Raw genomic sequence first — 18,188 nt, forward strand, 5'->3', positions numbered from 1 at the left:
GGCAAAGCTGGATTTTCCCTGTCTCAGGGAATGTTCACGTTCCTGTATCTGATGTTTGGTTAGACCAACCAAGCATGGATTTTTCTAAAAACCTCACTGTGTAAAGTCTGTGATTTCAGCTCCGCTGCCTGTTGGCTGAACTCACTGAATTCGTCTAAACCTCTGGGCCCTGGACTTTCAGACAGCCTCCCCGAATCCCGTGAATTCTTCTGTGGCCCTCAAGTATGTTCTTTTGTAGGTTTATGGTCATTGCTGCAGCTGCTTCTATTTAGGAATGTCTTGGAATTCTTTTGGGAAAATTTTTCTAATACTCATACAAGATCTTCACTTTCCTTTGTGTGTAGACTTGATTCTACCCTGGGAACAGCCTTTGGCATAGTTGATCATGCCCTCCTTTTTGAAACATTCTCTTCTCTTGGCTCTAGGATACTACACTCTCCCAGGTTTACTTCCTACCTGTCTGGTCACTCCTGTTCCCCATTCAGGCTTATCTCCCTCTACTCACTAAATACTGCAGACCCTCAAGTCTCTATTCTAGGTCTGTTTCTCCTTCCACTCTTTATTCTCTCCCAGGGTGATTTCATCAACAGGCCCCCATGCTCCAGATACCATCTGTGTACATATGACTCACACACTTTTGCCTCCAACTCTGACCTTTAACTTAGAGCTCCAGATCGCATTTTTGACTACATACTTTTCTGAAGTATATCTCAAGCTCCAGTTGCCCTAGATATATTTTCCCCCTAAAGCTATTCCTTTTCCATTGTGTCTGGATCCCGTAAACATTACCATCATCCACCGTATCATGCAAGCCAAAGATTTGTGGTCATTCTTGACAGCTCTTTCTCCTTTATTCCCCATATCCAATCCATCAACAGATTTTATCTATAACTATTTCAAGTAATTGTCTCTTTTATCATATCTGCCTATCTTCACTGTCATCACCTGAACCTAAGCAACTATCATCGCCCATCTGAATGCCCGTGGTGGTCTCAAAACTCATTTCACCAATTCACTTTGGTTCCACACTAAAGCTGGAATGATCCATTGGAAATACAAATCTGACCATATCATTGCTCCTTGAATAACACTTAAATGGTGCTGTGTGTTCCTTTGGTTAAAGAACAAAAGCCCTCATTGTGGCCAGTAATATCCTGTGTGGACTGATTCATGATGCCCTCTCCAGCTTCTTTCTCATCCTTCCCTCCTTGCTTTCTTGCCCTGGTTATACTACATTTTTTTTTTTTTAAGTACAACAGGGTGCTTGCCCCATTGCACAGCTTTAGCCAAGGCTATTTCTCCTGCTGCTCCCATATGCTGCTTTCATGATTCCTTTGCTGGTTACAGCCTGTCTTCCTTTGGAGCTCACCCCTATTAGGGGTGAATTGATCCAAGAAGCAATGCATTTTTTTAATTATGCAAGTATCTATTTACAAGTGTCATGTGCTTCTCTGTTCAAACTTTAACAGGGTTCAAGTTTGCTATTACTGATTTTTGATTTATTAATTATATTCCCCTACCCCCAATCACCACTAATTGTAGGCTGTTTGAGAGCAGGAACTGTTCCTGTTTTGCTCACCACTGTATCACCAAATGCCTGGCACATAGAGGGTATTTATGATCACTTACTGAAGGAATGAAGTATGAGTCTCATTAGACCAAGCTAATAGCATTGTTCCCAGATTAATAGGATCCTCTCTAGGGGCTCTTTGCCATTGCACTCCTAGTCTCTAGAACAGGACCTGGTAGCAGGCACACTAAGTAAAATTAGGCTGTGCCAGTGAGTGAATGCCCCAGAGACAACCCTTCCTCCAAATCTGAATAAAAAGACTCTATCAATATTGAGGAAATTTGGATCTGAGATTCTCCCCTTCCTTTATGCTTGCTACATTGTGGATTAGCCACATCTCAGAAATCATGTCTCCAGCCTGGGAAATGGGGGCTGCATGGGAGCTCCTCAGAACCAGCCCTCGTCCCCCCATCCCGGAATGTCAGACCAGCCCTGCTAAAGAGATGGTGGCCAACTCTTTCAGGAATTCTCTAGGCTGTAGATGAGAAGAGTCTACTCAGTTAGCCCTGGAATTTGATGAGTTGGTTTTGCCATTCGCTTGTGAAAGGAATGAATAAAATTCCTTATCCATAAGTCCTTCTAGGAACAGAATCTCTGACTCTACAGACAGCATAGTTTAGCACACAGCACATGGCCACTCAGTGGCAAAATAATGAATGATTGAATGGATAAATCCCACAACTGTGGTTCACTCACCCTCATATTATGTTATAATTTATCTGTTAGGCAGCAATGATGAGGAGGGAGGCCTGTGCTAGACACTGGCATTAGAGAGATGAATAGGGTGACTTACCATTCTCACTAGAGAGACTTGGCCAAGCAAACCCAACATGTCTAAGTTACAACAGCTTGGGGAAAGTGCTCTGAGAGAGGAAACACTTAATGCTCTTAAGCAAAAAAAAGGGGGTGCATCAATGTGCTGGAGGGCTTAAACATCAGTGCATTTTGGGAATCAGGACCATAGCTTTTGGGTAGTAGCATTCCTTCAACTCAAGACTCTGCTGAGTTCTATGAACACATGACTTAAAAAAGGAGAAAACTCAATTTGCTTCCATGAGAACAAATGTGTGTGGGCAGAGATGTCATCCCTTTAGCTAAACACTAAACAACCACAAACATTTAGGGAGCCCTATTACCAGTCAGAGTCTGTGCTAACTTGGGGAAACTAAGATAAACGAGGCATAATCTTGCCCCTGAGGAGTTTGCAGACCACTGGAGGAGACAGATGTGAAAACAAATAACTAATAATATTGGTGCATTGTAGTAAGAGATATTGTGAGGCATGTGCAAAGTGTTATAAAGTGTTAATAGAATTTAGAGAAGAGGGAGAAACTCTCCCAGGGGCACAGGCTTAGAGAAAGTGTATTGGCTGATGAAGAATGAGCTGACGTAGATGTGGAAGAAAAGAAGGAATGAGTTAGGAAAAGGACGGTTTGGACTTTAAGCTGCTTCATACTTAAAGGCTGGCACCAATGGGAATATAAATAGAAGCAGGAGGAAATTCACTTAGGGTGCTGATAACCCCTGGACTACTCTCTAGAATGTCTGAAATAAGATGTTGCCTCTGATCCCTGGTACATAGCATGAAGATACTGGTTTTTGGCATTCTTTGCCTGCTTACTTTGCTATGGCATAAGCAGAATGGTTGTTTTAGGGAGAAGGGATTGAGGAACTAGATGACTTGAGAGCTGGATTCAGGGTTTCTGACCATTGAGGTCTAAAATTGGAATCAGGAAACCTGTGGAATTCTGGCCCTGACCTTTATCAGCCATGTGACTTTTAGCAACTTCCCTTGGTTTTCTCATCTATAAAATGGGAAAATCAGTATCCCATCTACCTTTGGGAGTCTTTGTGAGGATTGACCAGGCCAGATCCATGAAGTTACCCAGCACAGGGCTAAGGATGTATAGTAAGTGGCCAGTTACCTGCCTCCTCTACTGGGGATTGTGTCAGCAAGTTAACACCTGGTAGAGCATGTTGCATTAGTATTAAATGCTAAAAATGGAATTGATCAAATTTAAGTGTTTTTTTGAACCCAAGGTGTATTCAAGTTCCCTTGAATATACAAACTTTTTGCCCTACCATTTGTTTCCTATAAAGAACAAAACAAAAACCTCTTTTTATCTTTAAAAATCTAGTGATTTAAATCGTGTCTCCCCAAAATAAAGCTGTTATTTCCACCATTTACCTGAAAGAGTAATGTAGGGTTAGGTATAATTCCCAGTGTTCCGTGGTTTGATCCTAGAGACAAAGCAATATGAGAGAAAAAAAATCTTAACTTGATTTGCCTTAAGGAAAAGAATGCTTCAACACAGTTGCCCAAGTGAGAACCTTGGGCAACTCACTTAATTTCTCTGCATGTCAGTTTCTTCATCTCAAAAGAATCTAATGATAATCCCAACTGCACAAGGAATTGATCCTCAAAAGTTATTAAATGGGACAATGTATGTGATGCCCTTAGCACAGTGCCTGGCACATAGTTAGCACTCAACTAAAGGAAGCTGTTGTCATTATGATGATTGTCTAGTCACATGTGTGGTTGTTTTCAACATTGCTATCCTTCCCTTTCCCTTCTTAGGTGCCTCCACCCAGAATTCTAACACTGTGGAGCCAGAGAAGCAGGTGGACAACACCGTGAAGATGGCTGGTGTGATCGCTGGCCTCCTCATGTTCATCATCATTCTCCTGGGTGTGATGCTCACCATCAAAAGGAGGTGAGTCTCTGCTGCTGCCTGGAAGACTCTGCTGACCCGAGGTGACCCCAACACTGCTGTGTGGCCAGGTTTTTGCTCTGTTGATCATTGTCCAGCAGGGATCTTCTGATATAACCATTGAGGTCCAGAAATACGTGGGCCGGCTATGGTTCATTGTGTTGCTGTTTGAAGGGTGCATGCTGCCTGCTTGGCAGGTGGTCCTGGGGTGGCCAGTTTCTTATGGGCCAGTGATCCCTATGACTGGGCCACCGTGATGTGCCATGGGATTCCATGTATCATGAATTGAGTCTTATAAGAGTTAACTGCTGTGTTGTTATCAATCATGTCATCAAGATAGCTCGGGAGCCCCAGGAACATAGATGAGTCCAGAAACACAGTTGCAGGAAAGTAATGTTTTACCATTCTCACCTCCATCTGCCCCTGATTTCCACTGGTCAAATAATAGCATCCCAGGCTGCCCTCTCCATGGGAGATAAAGCCTACAGTGGTGTGAGAGTTCCCAATTACAAGTCTTATTACAGGCTCTGTACTATGCCCTGTCCCACAAAACCTTCCCAGCTGGATTGCTGTTGTTTGTCACCTCTCAAAAGCATGTCTCCCTGGACTCCTCTGGCCAGCTAGTAGTTTGCTCATACTGTGTGTTTTCTCCAGTTGCATTTCTCATGAAAGCATGCACACAGATTCCTCCCTTATTTCCAAGATGTACTACACCAGCATCCTCTGTTTAAGAGGCATTCACAAGGCTTGAGGATAACACAAGGAAATTGGAAGAAAAAACAAAGGGTGAATATCAGCTATCCTTGTCCCCAGGGTGCACTGGTTATTCCTCTAAACAGAGAGTCTTACTCGCCCCTCTCCTTAGCCCCTGCCTGCCACCATGTTAACACATCTACTTCCCACCTCCACGTCTTCTCAGTTTCAATGTCAGGGCCCCAACCTTAGTCTCTACCTTCCCACTCCTCAGTCTGTCATAGCAAACAAAACATTTATCCACATTGTAATACTAGGTGGTGTATTGTGTCCTGCTCCCAGGCAAAAGAGCCTTCTACGTTATTAACCAAACCAACACCTCAGCCTGAAGCTCTGGGTTTGCTTATGCACAGAGTTCAGGGCAACCCCAAGAACAAGGGCTGGGAGCTTGCTTCCATCTATAGCATGAAAAATGCTCATCAAATGTGTTTCCCACCAGAACAAAGGGAAAGAATACCCCTAACAACTAATTCCAGCTTCTACCTTAGGAACCACATGAATATAAAATGCAGATTTTTTTTTAAAAGCAATATCCCCATTTCCAGTGATGAGTGATTTAGAAATACTAGGGTCCCCACTACACATACAGTCAACCCTCTCTTGGCCATGCCAGCACCAGGATGTCCCTCTCTCTCTTTCTCATGGTTCTGCTTTGGATCAGTCATACCTGCCTCTGGCCAGGACATTGTACTGTGAGGACATCTTTTCTTGACATTTTTTGTCTAATGGGATCATGTCTTGCCTCAAGCTCCTAGCAGAATGGCTTAAGAGCTAAGGTTCTCCTCCAGCTACTGATTTTCTGGTTGGAGAAACTAGGGGTAACAGAAGGTACTATGTTAATATTTGGGGTGAAGAGCCCTCAAAGGGTTAACATCAACACTACATTGTCATATCACCATCATCACTGATAACACATGGCCACATTATATGTCCCAGTGACTAGTCTGCTGCTATTACATAGGGTAGTATATGACTTTTGATTTCTCTGGGGGCAGTAAGCACATTGTACACGTAAGATCATTGAAACGTTTCTTAGAGTTACAGGTGTATTAGAGGCAGAGGTGAAATGTTTCTTAGAGTTACAGATGTATTAGAGGCAGAGGTGAGTTTGGGATTGTCCACCCAAATTAATGGAACTGAATACCTCTTTGATAGACCTCAAGTTTTATTATTCTTTGCCACTGATTTGTAAATCAGATATGCTCTTCCAATTTTGCTCTTTCTAAAGCCTGGCTTAACCCACGTCACCATCATCTGTGAGATTGTGAAGAAATTTCACTTCCTTCTCACAGCTATTTCTGAAACGTGTGAGTGTGACTTTTTGGGAGGGAGGAAAAGGCTTTATGTTTCCAGGGTGGGAGCAACTATAAAATGAGTCCTTTGTGGTAGTTTTAACCTCCTCTGAGTATCTTCATCAACTCTCATGTCTATCAAAACTGTCCATCAGACCCAATCAACAGGCATCACATGATCACCATTTCTCCCCAGGAGGCAAAACCTGGGCATTGCATGTTGTGGGGTGCTAATCAGTATTTATATATATGGCATCTTTTGAAAAAAATAAGACATTTTGTTGGCCTAGTTGATTGGAACAATTTACAGATGGGAGGGGAGGGTAGGAGGAGAAGAGGAGAAAATGGGGAGGAAGAGAGAAATTGCACATAGGCCTGCACTCTTTCCACTAACCTACAATGTCTTCCTGTGTCTAGAGATGCCCCAAAGGAAAGCGAAATTCTGTGCACCTCTTCTGTCCCCAGCTACCCCAACTGCATATATATATTAATATATACTACACTGATCAATTGAGTCTGCTACCAACTTACTGTTGGCCAGAATACTGTCTACATCTACCTCAAAGGAAGACGTATTCAAGTCAAAGAAACTTCCAAGTAACAGGCTCATCACCATAGCTCAGGATACTAGTGTTAACATCTCCTCAATGTCCTATCATCACCTACAGTGCTTGGACTCAGGAGTTCACAGAGGCCAACACCTGCTACAACCCCTCCACTGGCTTAAGCTTGCCTGGGTCTTCTCCCTGCCTTCGCTGGGCATGGACATGGTTGCTTTCTGGGTTTTTTTTCTGCTCCTAATAGATTCAGCTGACTCAAAGCCTCCCTAAAGCTATAGCCACAGATGTTTCCAGCAAACATAAGATGTTTCCAGCTTCTCTCTCTGAAGGTTTGTGATCACTGACTTTAGAGCTTCCTTGCCACTGTCCAAAGAGAGTCCTTCTCTTCCTGTTAGGGGTTTCCTTTTATGACACAGAACTAGAAGACAGACAGAGAATGGGCTTGAGATCCAAGGATGAAGGGAAAGGTTTAATGAAAAAAGCTAAATTAATTTATATTTAGACAACTGAAAACAAAATAGAGGAGGGAAAAGAGAGAATATCAGTGAAACTCGAGAAGTGTTTTGTTGTTATTGCTTGGTTTTGTTTTTTAACAGGGGGAGGGAGATCTTGAGAAATGAAAAGGAGAAAGGGATATGAGATGTTGGTGGGTGATTTAAATGGGATTCTCTTATAGTTTGAAAGAGAAGCAAGTTAAAGTTTAGAATTATTTTTGCATTACCTTTGGCTGTTTGAACTGGGCTGTATTGAATGTGGAACCATATGGAATTAGGATTGCATGGACATACACAGGATGATATGAGCATTATAAGAAGGGATCCTGGAGCCCCTCACTGACAGAGTTAACTACCAGTGTGGTTTTAGCCACACCAACTACAAAATATCCATCCTTCTGCTGTCACTAGATAGTGGCTCCATCTTTTTCTTTTGGATCTGTTGATCACATCTAGAGTTCTGAATGTTCTGTAATGGGTACCCCATGTCATTATGTAGTAAAACATACCTCGTTTTCATGAGCACCATGTTAAGTCCTGACATAGAGAAAGACCTTCATCACTGACTCAGGACTGCAGTCCTGATCATCTTCATCCCTTGCCTCCTCCCCTTAGAACTGTTAGACATCCTCCCCACTCCTCCAAAATCAGCAATCAAGAGGTTACATGACCAACTCTATGTTTTCTTAACTTAATACCATGGGCACTGTGTGCCTTTAATGCAAATTAAGATGAAAAGATCAAGTCTTATTGCCTTAACCAGCATGTCTCAATAGTTAAAGGTGTTCATTAGCCACTCACGTATGAGAAGGTCTACAATTCAATGTTTGTGGAGCGTGAAATTATATGTATGTGCACACAAGTTTCATGTAGTTCAATTTTATCCCTTGGGACACACTTCCTGGAGTCTGAACATGGTCCCTTAAAGCTCAAAGCATGGCCATGTACTTATGCATAGGGAAACACCAAACCCAAGTTATGCAGGACTTTTCACAAGATCCGCACCCCTAGACTTGCCTGGATCCTACACTAACCTGTCCATCACATTTTAATTTTCAAATGAGAACTAGGAAATTTTAGGGAGGTATATTCAAAGTTAGTACCATCCATGGTTCTAGCCAGACCCTGTCTCCTCCCCTGCTCCCCTGCTCAGCTCGTCCTAGTCCAGCCTGAACTTTTTGCCAAACTTTCCTTGCCTGTCCAAATGGAAACTTCTGTTCCAAGAGTATATTTGGAGTGTCTTGAGTATAAATATGAATGTCTATTCTGAGATTTTATATGCATCTCTCGTTATACATCAGTTCTCTGTGACTTGTACCTGCCCTCCAGTAGCTCTCAGTCTAATGGGACAGAGAATCAGAAAAACTGGCCCCAAATTTTTAGTCCTGTTTATTTGCTGTTAACCTTGGAGAAGCAACTTAACAAATCTCAGCCTTTGCTTTCCCTCTATGAAAGGTAGCCAGTTTTATGGGGCTATTCTACAGATCAAATGAGCTAATTTTTGAAATAGGCTTTGTTCCCTGAACCTGCTTCAGGAATTACAATGCACAATAACTACAGAAACATTCCTCTCCACATGACCATCAACTGTACCAGGCCAGCTCTGAACCCATTACTAATATGCTAATGGCAGGGTTGCAATCAATGCTCACACGCTGACATAATTTGCATCATTTTTCATTTGAACTGCAGCCATATTCTGGTTTTAATCTTCCTAATAATCATAGTAGGTTAGGTCTGTTGCTTGTTTGAAAAGAAGAAACTGAAGTTCAAAAAGATCACGTGAGTTGGTGAATGTTTTGGGCAGAGTTGATGTGGAAACCCAGTCCCGGTGTCTCTAGAGCTCATGCTGCTAACTTCTACTCTGTCAGTCCATGGTGACTGACAGGAAATAAGCAAATCCTGGACTAAGAAACATGTGACTCAGATTTGGTACCACTTTCCTCTCTGGGGCTTGTTTTTCCCAATTTCACTATATTCTTCTTTTGAGCGTGCTGTTTCCCTGAATGAAATGTCCTGAGATTTCTCTTAACCTACAAAGTTCCTATCACACTCTGACTCTCAGCCTCTTGTCCTTCCTGGTAGGACTCCCAAATGTTACCATCTCAGCAAAGCCTTCCCACCAGCCTCCTGCCCCAGGAAGATCCAATGATGCTCCTCTGCATGCAGCCACTGTGCCATACACGCTAGACTTCATTTGTGTATTTATCACACTACCCGGTGGTTGTAGTTTTGCTGGCCTGAAGATCAGTCCTCTCTTGTTAGAGCTCCATTATCCATATCATCTGCCCCTGGACATCTACCTTGAAAATCCCTCAGGTATTTCATAGTCAAAGTCAAAATCATTACCTACTCCCCAACCTGTTTCCCATCTCATTCACAGGCACTACCTCCTATCCCATCATCAAACAGATGGGATTCCAACACCCGGGATTCTCTACATTCTCTTGGTCTCATTCTCTCTCTCTCTGTCTCTCTCTCTCTGTCTCTCTGTCTCTGTCTCTCTTTCTCTCTCTCTCTTTCTCCCCCTCCCTCCCTCCCTCCCTTCCTCTCTGCCTCTGCCTCCTCTTCCTCCATTGTCTTTTCCCTGGGTCAGGCCTCTCTAGCCCTATTGCATGAGTTTCCTCACTGACCTTCCTAACTATGCCCCACCCCTCCAACCTATCCTCCACACTGTAGTCGGCATTGTGTTAAAAAATAAAGCTCGTACTCCCAAACCTGTCATCTAAAACCCTTCAATGGCTTCTTCTCCATAGCCATGGTTCATGAGGTGGAAGTGAGGGAAGAAGTACATGTCTAAGTCACCTGGGAAGCTTTGTCAAGTGATACTGTCTCCCTGCCCATATGGAAACAAGTTTCTTAGTTCTTCTTAGCTTTTTAGTTTTCCTATTTTTTTCTTAGTTTTTCTGACAAGTCTCCTAAAGTCTCACCTCTGCTCCATAAGTTTTGCTTATGAACTTTCTTCTTCTTCAATGCCTGTGTTTCTCAGCTCCGTGTGACCAGCTATTACCCATGTTTAATGACTAATTCAGTAGGCACTTTCTCCTATAAACCCTTCCTGACCTTTGATCTAGACAGAATCTCTTCACCATCTAGATCCCCTCTGTGAGGACCCATGTTATTTTCTGCCTTATACTTTTCCTTTGTATTTGCATCCTATTTCCTCACTAGACCATCAGCTGTCTATTCTGATTCATCCTCATCTCCAATGTGCCTTGCAAATACTGAGAATTTCCTAAAAACATGTTGAATGGGAGAGCCCAGTGGAATTAGAACAGGTCAACTCTCTATGTATTATACAAGAGAGCTTCACTCAGAGAACAGACCTAAATGTCAACATTAAGCATTAATGGTTCGTGCACCAAGTCCAGTGGTAGGAGGGTGGCAAGGCAAGGCTGGAGGGCAGTATGTGGAAGACATGCCATGGTCTGAGCCTTCAGAGAGCACATTGCCTCATCATTTTGTTTTGTTTTGTTTCTGGGTAGACAATCAGAAAAGCTAACTCAGGCCAAGCTAAAAGAGCAGTGCACTTTATTAAGGGTACTACAGATCAGAAAACTGAAATGGAAATAGAGTTTAAGGAAATTGCCTGGAATCACATAGCTAATAAATGGCAGAGTTGGGTCTCAAACTTGGACAATCTGATAATGGAGTCCATATTCTGAAACATCATCTAATCTGGATTAAATATAAAACAGGACCTGCTGAGATGCCAAATTTTGTGGCATAATTTTGAGTGATTTATTGAGGTGGGAAAAAAGCCCAAATGCCCAAACAAAATGTGTCATCTTCTGTTCATCCTTTTCTAAACTGCTCCTTCCTCTACACCTGAAAATTGAATCCTGCTCTTTCTGCTTGCACTCACGTGGACAGCCACTTAAGCCGGGAACTTGGAAGTCTTCTTCAATACGTTCACATTTAATCACCTTTTGATTTTGTGTCTTAACCACCTTGCACACTGCTGACCTTTCTTCCCCATCCCATGGCCACTACAAAGGAAGCCCCCAATATTTCTTGTGTTGGCCAATCAGTGATTGTGTAACCACATTCACTCTGCCTTTGACTTTCTCCTCACCCTCCTGCTAAAAATAATTCACCTACAAGAAATATTTGGCCACATGACTTCTTGGGTTTTCCCTGTGACCTATGGGACTGAGACCAAGCTGCTTAAACTCTTTGGGAACTAGCCCTTCCAACATCTTGCCATTCCCACTTTGTTAACCCACCTGCCCAAACCACAAACACAGTTCCATCTACCTAAAAATTCCCTTCCCCTCTCCTCCATCTGACTTCTCTTTTACTTTACCACTCAGGCATCCCAGATTCTGGGCCATCTTGCCTGCTTTCCCTCCTCACCCCTATCCCCAGGTATGGACTGACAGCTCTGTGTGTTGCCTTATCATACAATTTATCATGACAGAAGACAATACAACATAATAGCTATTAATACAGGCTCTTTAAATCAGACTCCCTGGATTCAAATCCCTGCCATGCCACTTAACAACTATATAAATGTGAGAAACTTGCTTAACCTCTCTGAGCCTCACTTTACTCATCTGTAAACAGGGATAATAATGACTCATAAGGTTATTGTGAAGATTAAATAAAATAGTTCACGCAATATACTTAAAACAGTACCTGACACATAATTGATCTCCCAGTATTTAAGTGACAGCTATTATCATCTGCTTTATAATTTGCTAGTCTGGCTCTCTCATCAGACATATGGACTAGATTAGGATCTCATATGTCTTTCTATCTGTACTTGATAGAGATAAGGATATAGTAGGCCCCTGAGAAGTTTCTGCTGAATTAATGATGGAAAGATGGATAAATGGATGATGGGTGGGTGGGTGGATGGATGGATGGATGGATGGATGGATGGATGCATGCATGCATGGATAGGTTCATGGATGGATGGATGGATAGATGGCTGAACGGGTGGGTTTGTGATCTAGATGGATGGGTAGATGGTCAAATGGGTGGTTAGATAGACAAATTTGTCCTGTTTAAATTGTATGGAACAAAAGAAAACTGTGCCTGAAGTCAATCTTGTCAGCTAGCTGAAAAAACGTTCTGCAGTATGTGATTTATTAAGTTTGGGGTTATTGTTTTGTTTTGTTTTGTTTTTTCTAAGCACAGCTATCCTCCTGCTCAGGATTTTTGGTTTCAGGCAATCTGTTACTTGCAATATCACTGTATCCTTGTAAATTTAGACCTTCAGTAAATCTTCTTCAAGGCTTAGAAAAAAACACACGTGTAAACTGTTTTGGTCACAGAATAAAGACCTGTGATACTTGACCTAGAAGACTTCGAAGTTTAATTGGGAAAAGAGATTCAATTAATAGAAGTTTGTCAGTTACCATTATCCTGGAGTTGTCTTGCTGCTGGGTCAGAGATAGTATGAGAAGGCTTTTGGTGACACCCACGATAACTCAGAAAAGCAACTTGGAAAAGGTGGTCTGTGGTTTGAAGGTGAAGAAGGAAGCATGTTTTCTTGGCTCAGGCTGAGGTGAATCCTGAAGGTTGACAGCAGAAAAACTAGAAGGTCCAGAATGCTCAGTGTAGCTGAGGAGGAGGTGGCTGCTGACAGTGAGGGCATCCAGCTCAAGATGGAGGCCTTGCAACTGGTCCAAAGATACACAAAGCCTTTGACCTAGTGAGGCATGGACTTATAATCTTAGATTCCTCAGCTAACCCTGAGAGTAATTATATCTGCTCCTCAGGGTTGTGGGGAGGTTTGAAAGAGATAAGTTTTGACATCCCAATGCCTGACTCCCCAGATTTCTCAAGATATATCCATTTTCTTCCATCCTTGAAAGCAGCACAGGCTTGAGGTCAAGAACGTGAGCTATGGGCTGGGCATGGTGGTTCACACCTGTAATCCCAGCACTTTGGGAGTCTGAGGCAGATGGATCCATGAGGTCAGGAGATTGAGACCATCCTGGCTAACACAGTGAAACCCCGTCTCTAGTAAAAATACAAAAAATTAGCCGGGCGTGGTGGTGGGCACCTGTAGCCCCAGCTACTCAGGAGGCTGAGGCAGGAGAATGGCGTGGACCCAGGAGGCGGAGCTTGCAGTGAGCCAAGATCGTGCGCCACTGCACTCCAGCCTGGGCGACAGAGCGAGACTCCATCTCAAAAAAAAAAAAAAAAAAAAAAAAAGAACATGAGCTATAAGCTTTAGAGCCATGTTGCTATCAAATCCAGTTACTAGCTGTGTGATCTGAAGTTACTTCTTGTTTGCCTCAGTGTCTCCATCAGAATAGTGGGAATGGCACTAATACCTATCTTTTAGGGCAACTGTGAGGAATACATAAGTTAATGTGTGCTAAAGCTGAGAACAATACCTGGCACACAGTAAGTGCTGAATACGTATTTGTTCATATTTTATTATTCCTAAAGAGGTGAACACTTTGTTCCTGGTGACCAGAATAAGAAGCAGTAAACCTTATCTCTGTGGATGAGGTGCAGACATAAACCACCCTTTACTGAGCCTTAATACATTCCAGATGTTTAGATTAATATAATCTAATATCAATTTAGATTAATGTAATTTACATAGAATACTTTATATATTACATATCATATCTAATGTGAGTATAATTTAGATTAATATAATGCTAATGCCTATGGTGATTCTTGGGAATACATAATTATTGCCCCCAAGCTTGAGATAGAGAAACTGAGACTCAGGGCTGTTTAGTGACTTGTTCGATGTCATGCAGTTAGTTAAGTGATGGTGCTGAGATGCTAAGGCTTATTGTATTTCCACTCCTGAAAGCTGTTTGAGCTGTCAGTCGTCTATGCCATCCACCTTGGTGCATGGATCAGGAAATAGAGGTCCAAGGGGAAGAAGAAGAAGTTACTTGCCCAAGATGTCACAATGAGCAGTTGAAAGATCTGAGATTATAACGCTGGCCTCTTTATTCTCAGCTCAGTGTTCTTGACAATACAGAGAACACAGGTGTCCTATAAGTCTTCATCAAATGGACCCTGAGTTTTATGTCCCAGGGGAATCACTTTCCAGCCACTAGATCTGCCAGCAGTGAGGTAAAGAAATTATCTCCTTACAATGCCAACGTGTGTGGCTGGTGAAGGGGATTTGATGACTTTCTGTAGGAGCTTCCCATTCCCACTCATTGCAGTCCCCAGTTCTTCACCTTCTCATCATCTAGGGTCACTGTTCTTTCAGTTTAGGATATTGAACAGTTTTCTATGTGGCCAGATCTTGCTGCACTGTGGCTCATTTTCCCTAGCTCAGCCCCCTAAGGAGGTGTGGTGCTTTCCTTCTTCTGTGGCTTCTTAACTTTTAGACTCACTTTCCTTCTGGGTATGTAGGGTTGGGCTTTGCCAACTGATGAAAGAAAGACTAGAGATAGCCCCATCTTGGGAGCTTTGGGTATTTCCTACTTGAGATGGGAAAATTTGGGGCTGTGAAGATGTATCCCCCACTCTGCAGTTATAAAGACTGTATTTTCCTGTACCAAGCAAATGGGATAATGGTTGCAAGTAATCAAATAGTTCAAGAAAAAAGGAAACCATTCTTGTCTACTCAGATGGATATTTGGAGACCTGAATTATCTAGCCATTTTTCTCAATCTATGAATGTATCATTTATTGTCAGTATAGCTGAATCTGATGTGAAATAAGAACATTCCTATTTATTTTCTTACAACATAAGAAAAGTTATAACAAAGGGAATATCATGCTTTTATTTGAGTTTTGTGATTGCTTAGAAGCCAGGAGCCAGTAGGGACATTGGAAAGAGATTGAAGCCAGTGATTTTTTCAAGCTTTCTTTTGGAGAATGGAGTTCTCAGCCATATGATATCTTAAATGAAACTTCAAAGTATAAAATAGATAAAACTTCAATATATAAAATAGGTGCTTTGGTGGATGGTGGGGAGCAGCAGCCTCACTTGCTCAGTACCGTCTTTCTTCATTACACAGTAGCTGCTATAGAACCCCCAGACTTCTGTGAACACAGTTTGAAAATTACTGATCTAGTTTAATGCACCTAAGGGACAGATGCAGAAATGAAGGAACAGAGAATTTATTCAAGGCAGAGTCTGTTCAGACTGAAGGTTGGAACTCCTCTCAGTACAGTGCTCTTCCAAGATGAGGTTGGACTTTGTGCTGGTCATCTACTGCCATGTAACAAACTACCCCCAAAATCTAATGGCTTAAAGAGCAACAGTTATTTATTTTTCTCATGTGTCTGCACTTTAGGCAGAGCTTAAAGGGAATGACTTATTTCTGTTCTGCAGTGTCAATGGTCTCAGCTGAGATAACTTGGTTGGCTGAAAGTAGAATGGCTGGGGGCTGGTGGGACATTTCTTTCTCTTTATGTAGTCTCAGAGGCTCTCCTGTGATCTCTCCAGCATGGTAGCCTCAGGGAAATTGGGCTTCTTCTGTGGAGACTGAGGGTTCTAAGAGAGAGTTATGGACAGAGCTGAGAGGCTTCTTTTTTTTCCCCCAGCTTGGAAAGTCCCAGAACATAATTCCTACCACATTCTATTCACGCAGGGCCAGTCTTGACTCTGTGGGAGCGCACTCCACAAGGACCTGAATACTAGGAAGTGCAGATCACTGGGGAGCCATCTTGGGTACTGGCCATATGATTTCCTTTCTTTGGGTATGACCTTACTAAATAGACTCTGATGTGATTTTATCTGAAATAGAGGAGACAGAAGAAGTTTGGTGTTGCTTAGATCACAGGTCATTATCATAGGGAAGAGTGGTAGACTAGTCCCAGGAAGCCACAGAGAGCTGATCCAATACCCCACCTGCACCCTGCTGACCAAAAAAAAAAAAAAAAAATCATAATTACAAGGAATCTAGTTTTGGTTGACCATAAGGAAGAACTTTGAACTAACTACAACAGCCAACATGAAACGTGGCTTACTCTGTGTGAGGCCATGGGTTTCCCTATTATAGAAGAGGTCTCTCTTGTTTCTTCTACCACCGGAAATATCTGATTCTCAGTGAAGATGATTAGTAGAGGAACTTGCATCTCCTTGAGCTTAGGGATGCTGAAATAATATGTGCATTTCTAAGAATCAAGATTTCATTAAAAATCTAATTCTTGTTTGTTTGTCTTTTCTTTTTCCCCCATTTTGGACATTTCCTTCATCTGACTGCCCATCAATATATAGAAGAAATGCTTATTCCTACTCCTATTACTTGTAAGTATCGAGCTGGTGTTAACTTTGCTTCGTGCCCTGTAAGGGAACCTGTAGCATGCATTTCCTGCACCAACCAAGTGTCTGTTAGTTTCTCATTTTCACTTCTAAGTTGTCTGTAGCCTTAAAGTTTTTATTTTGCATAAATGTGTTCCATTTGAAAGTGCACTGTCATTGTTAAGTTCGTTATGTTTCCGCCATCTTGGATTTTTTTTCCTCTTATTTTTAGAGATGTGAAGGGCTGTTTCTCCTTTGTGAGTGCAATTTTCTAGTTAGGAATCCCTGAATTCCATCCAGCAGGGGACCAAATCCTGCTGTAGGACTTGCACACATAAGACAGAATCACAGTCTTAGCAACTTCTGAATCCATGTGTTTTTACTTGGAGAATGGGTAGCCCTGGGGGCCCAAAGTTTAGAAAGGAATTCATTGGCTGTTTATGCTATTTCAGAAAGTCTGCAGGGATTCATTACTTCATCTAGAACCAGCCTCACAGGTGAAAGAAACATCCAGTGTCTTTGCTTTGGGCTGGGATTATGTGTTTGGTGTTTAGCATTATTTATCTTATGTTATCAGTGCATTTTGCTGGGAGTTATAGATGGGTGCTTGCTTATCCATTTTTTTGCACTTGCTAAAAAAAGTGATTATTTTTCTTATTAATAAAACAGAGGGCCAGGTGTGGTGGCTCACGCCTATAATCCCAGCACTTTGAAGGCCGAGAGGGCAGATCACCTGAGGTCAAGAGTTCAAGACCAGCCTGGCCAACATGGTGAAACCCCGTCTCTACTAAAAATACAAAAATGAGCTGGGGGTGATGGCGGGCGTCTGTAGTCCCAGCTACTTAGGAGGCTGAGGCAGGAGAATTGCTTGAACCCAGGGGCGGAGGTTGCAGTGAGCCAAAATCGTACCATTGCGCTCCAGCCTGGGCAACAAGAGCAAAACTCCGTCTCAAAATAATAATAATAATAATAACAACAACAACAGAGATTCTCAAAACATGATAGTAAAGGAGAACAACTCTGTACAGTAGATCCTTGGTGACAGAAAGTTAGAAAGGCCCTGAACTAGTCCCACATTCCTAATATGCACTTTCTATTTTTGGAAATTGAGAGGTTGTAGGGACCTTAGAAAGAGATTGAAGGATGTGAATTCATTGCACATCCGGCTAGCAAAAGAGTGGGATTAAAACAGGGATGCCTGGCTTCCGGTAAAGTGTATTGCTTAGCACTCCATGTCTTCCCTCACCTCTGGCAAACTCAGCTTTATGAGAGAAGTTGTGCCTAACAGCATTACCTGCTGAAGGCTTCATAGATAAAGATGGAGCCAGCAAAAGGCCTCCCCATCCCCTCTGCTCAGTGTTGGGTCCACAGGTCTTTAGGACGGGTACTACCACCCTCATGTTATATGGGAACAAATGGACCCCCATCACCAATACTGGAAGTACCAGATCACTTATTCATTCATCCCACAAACATGCTTTGAACATGCACATTATGTTTCAGACGGTGTGGATGAAGAAATGGCTAGAACCCAGAGGTTCAGCCTCACAGTATGCAAGCCTATCTGAGAGACTAGCATAACATCACCTATTAGAAACGTCAGCTGAGAAACGCCTCTACATACTGT

General features: G+C 42.4%; 1 protein-coding gene across 6 annotated transcripts in view; it reads left to right on the plus strand.

The window, feature by feature from the left end:
• The window catches only part of PTPRT (protein tyrosine phosphatase receptor type T), a 1,142,918-nt gene that overhangs the window by 968,260 nt on the left and 156,470 nt on the right, over positions 1–18,188 (plus strand). For all 6 annotated transcript variants that reach the window (XM_055264961.2, XM_063633847.1, XM_055264960.2 and 3 more), the window contains 2 exons: positions 4,149–4,284; positions 16,538–16,567. In XM_055264961.2, the coding sequence (XP_055120936.1) occupies positions 4,149–4,284; positions 16,538–16,567 (166 nt within the window). The remainder of the gene's footprint in view (positions 1–4,148; positions 4,285–16,537; positions 16,568–18,188) is intronic.

The sequence above is a fragment of the Symphalangus syndactylus genome, chromosome 24 (genome assembly GCF_028878055.3).
Source record: "Symphalangus syndactylus isolate Jambi chromosome 24, NHGRI_mSymSyn1-v2.1_pri, whole genome shotgun sequence".
NCBI lineage: Eukaryota > Metazoa > Chordata > Mammalia > Primates > Hylobatidae > Symphalangus > Symphalangus syndactylus.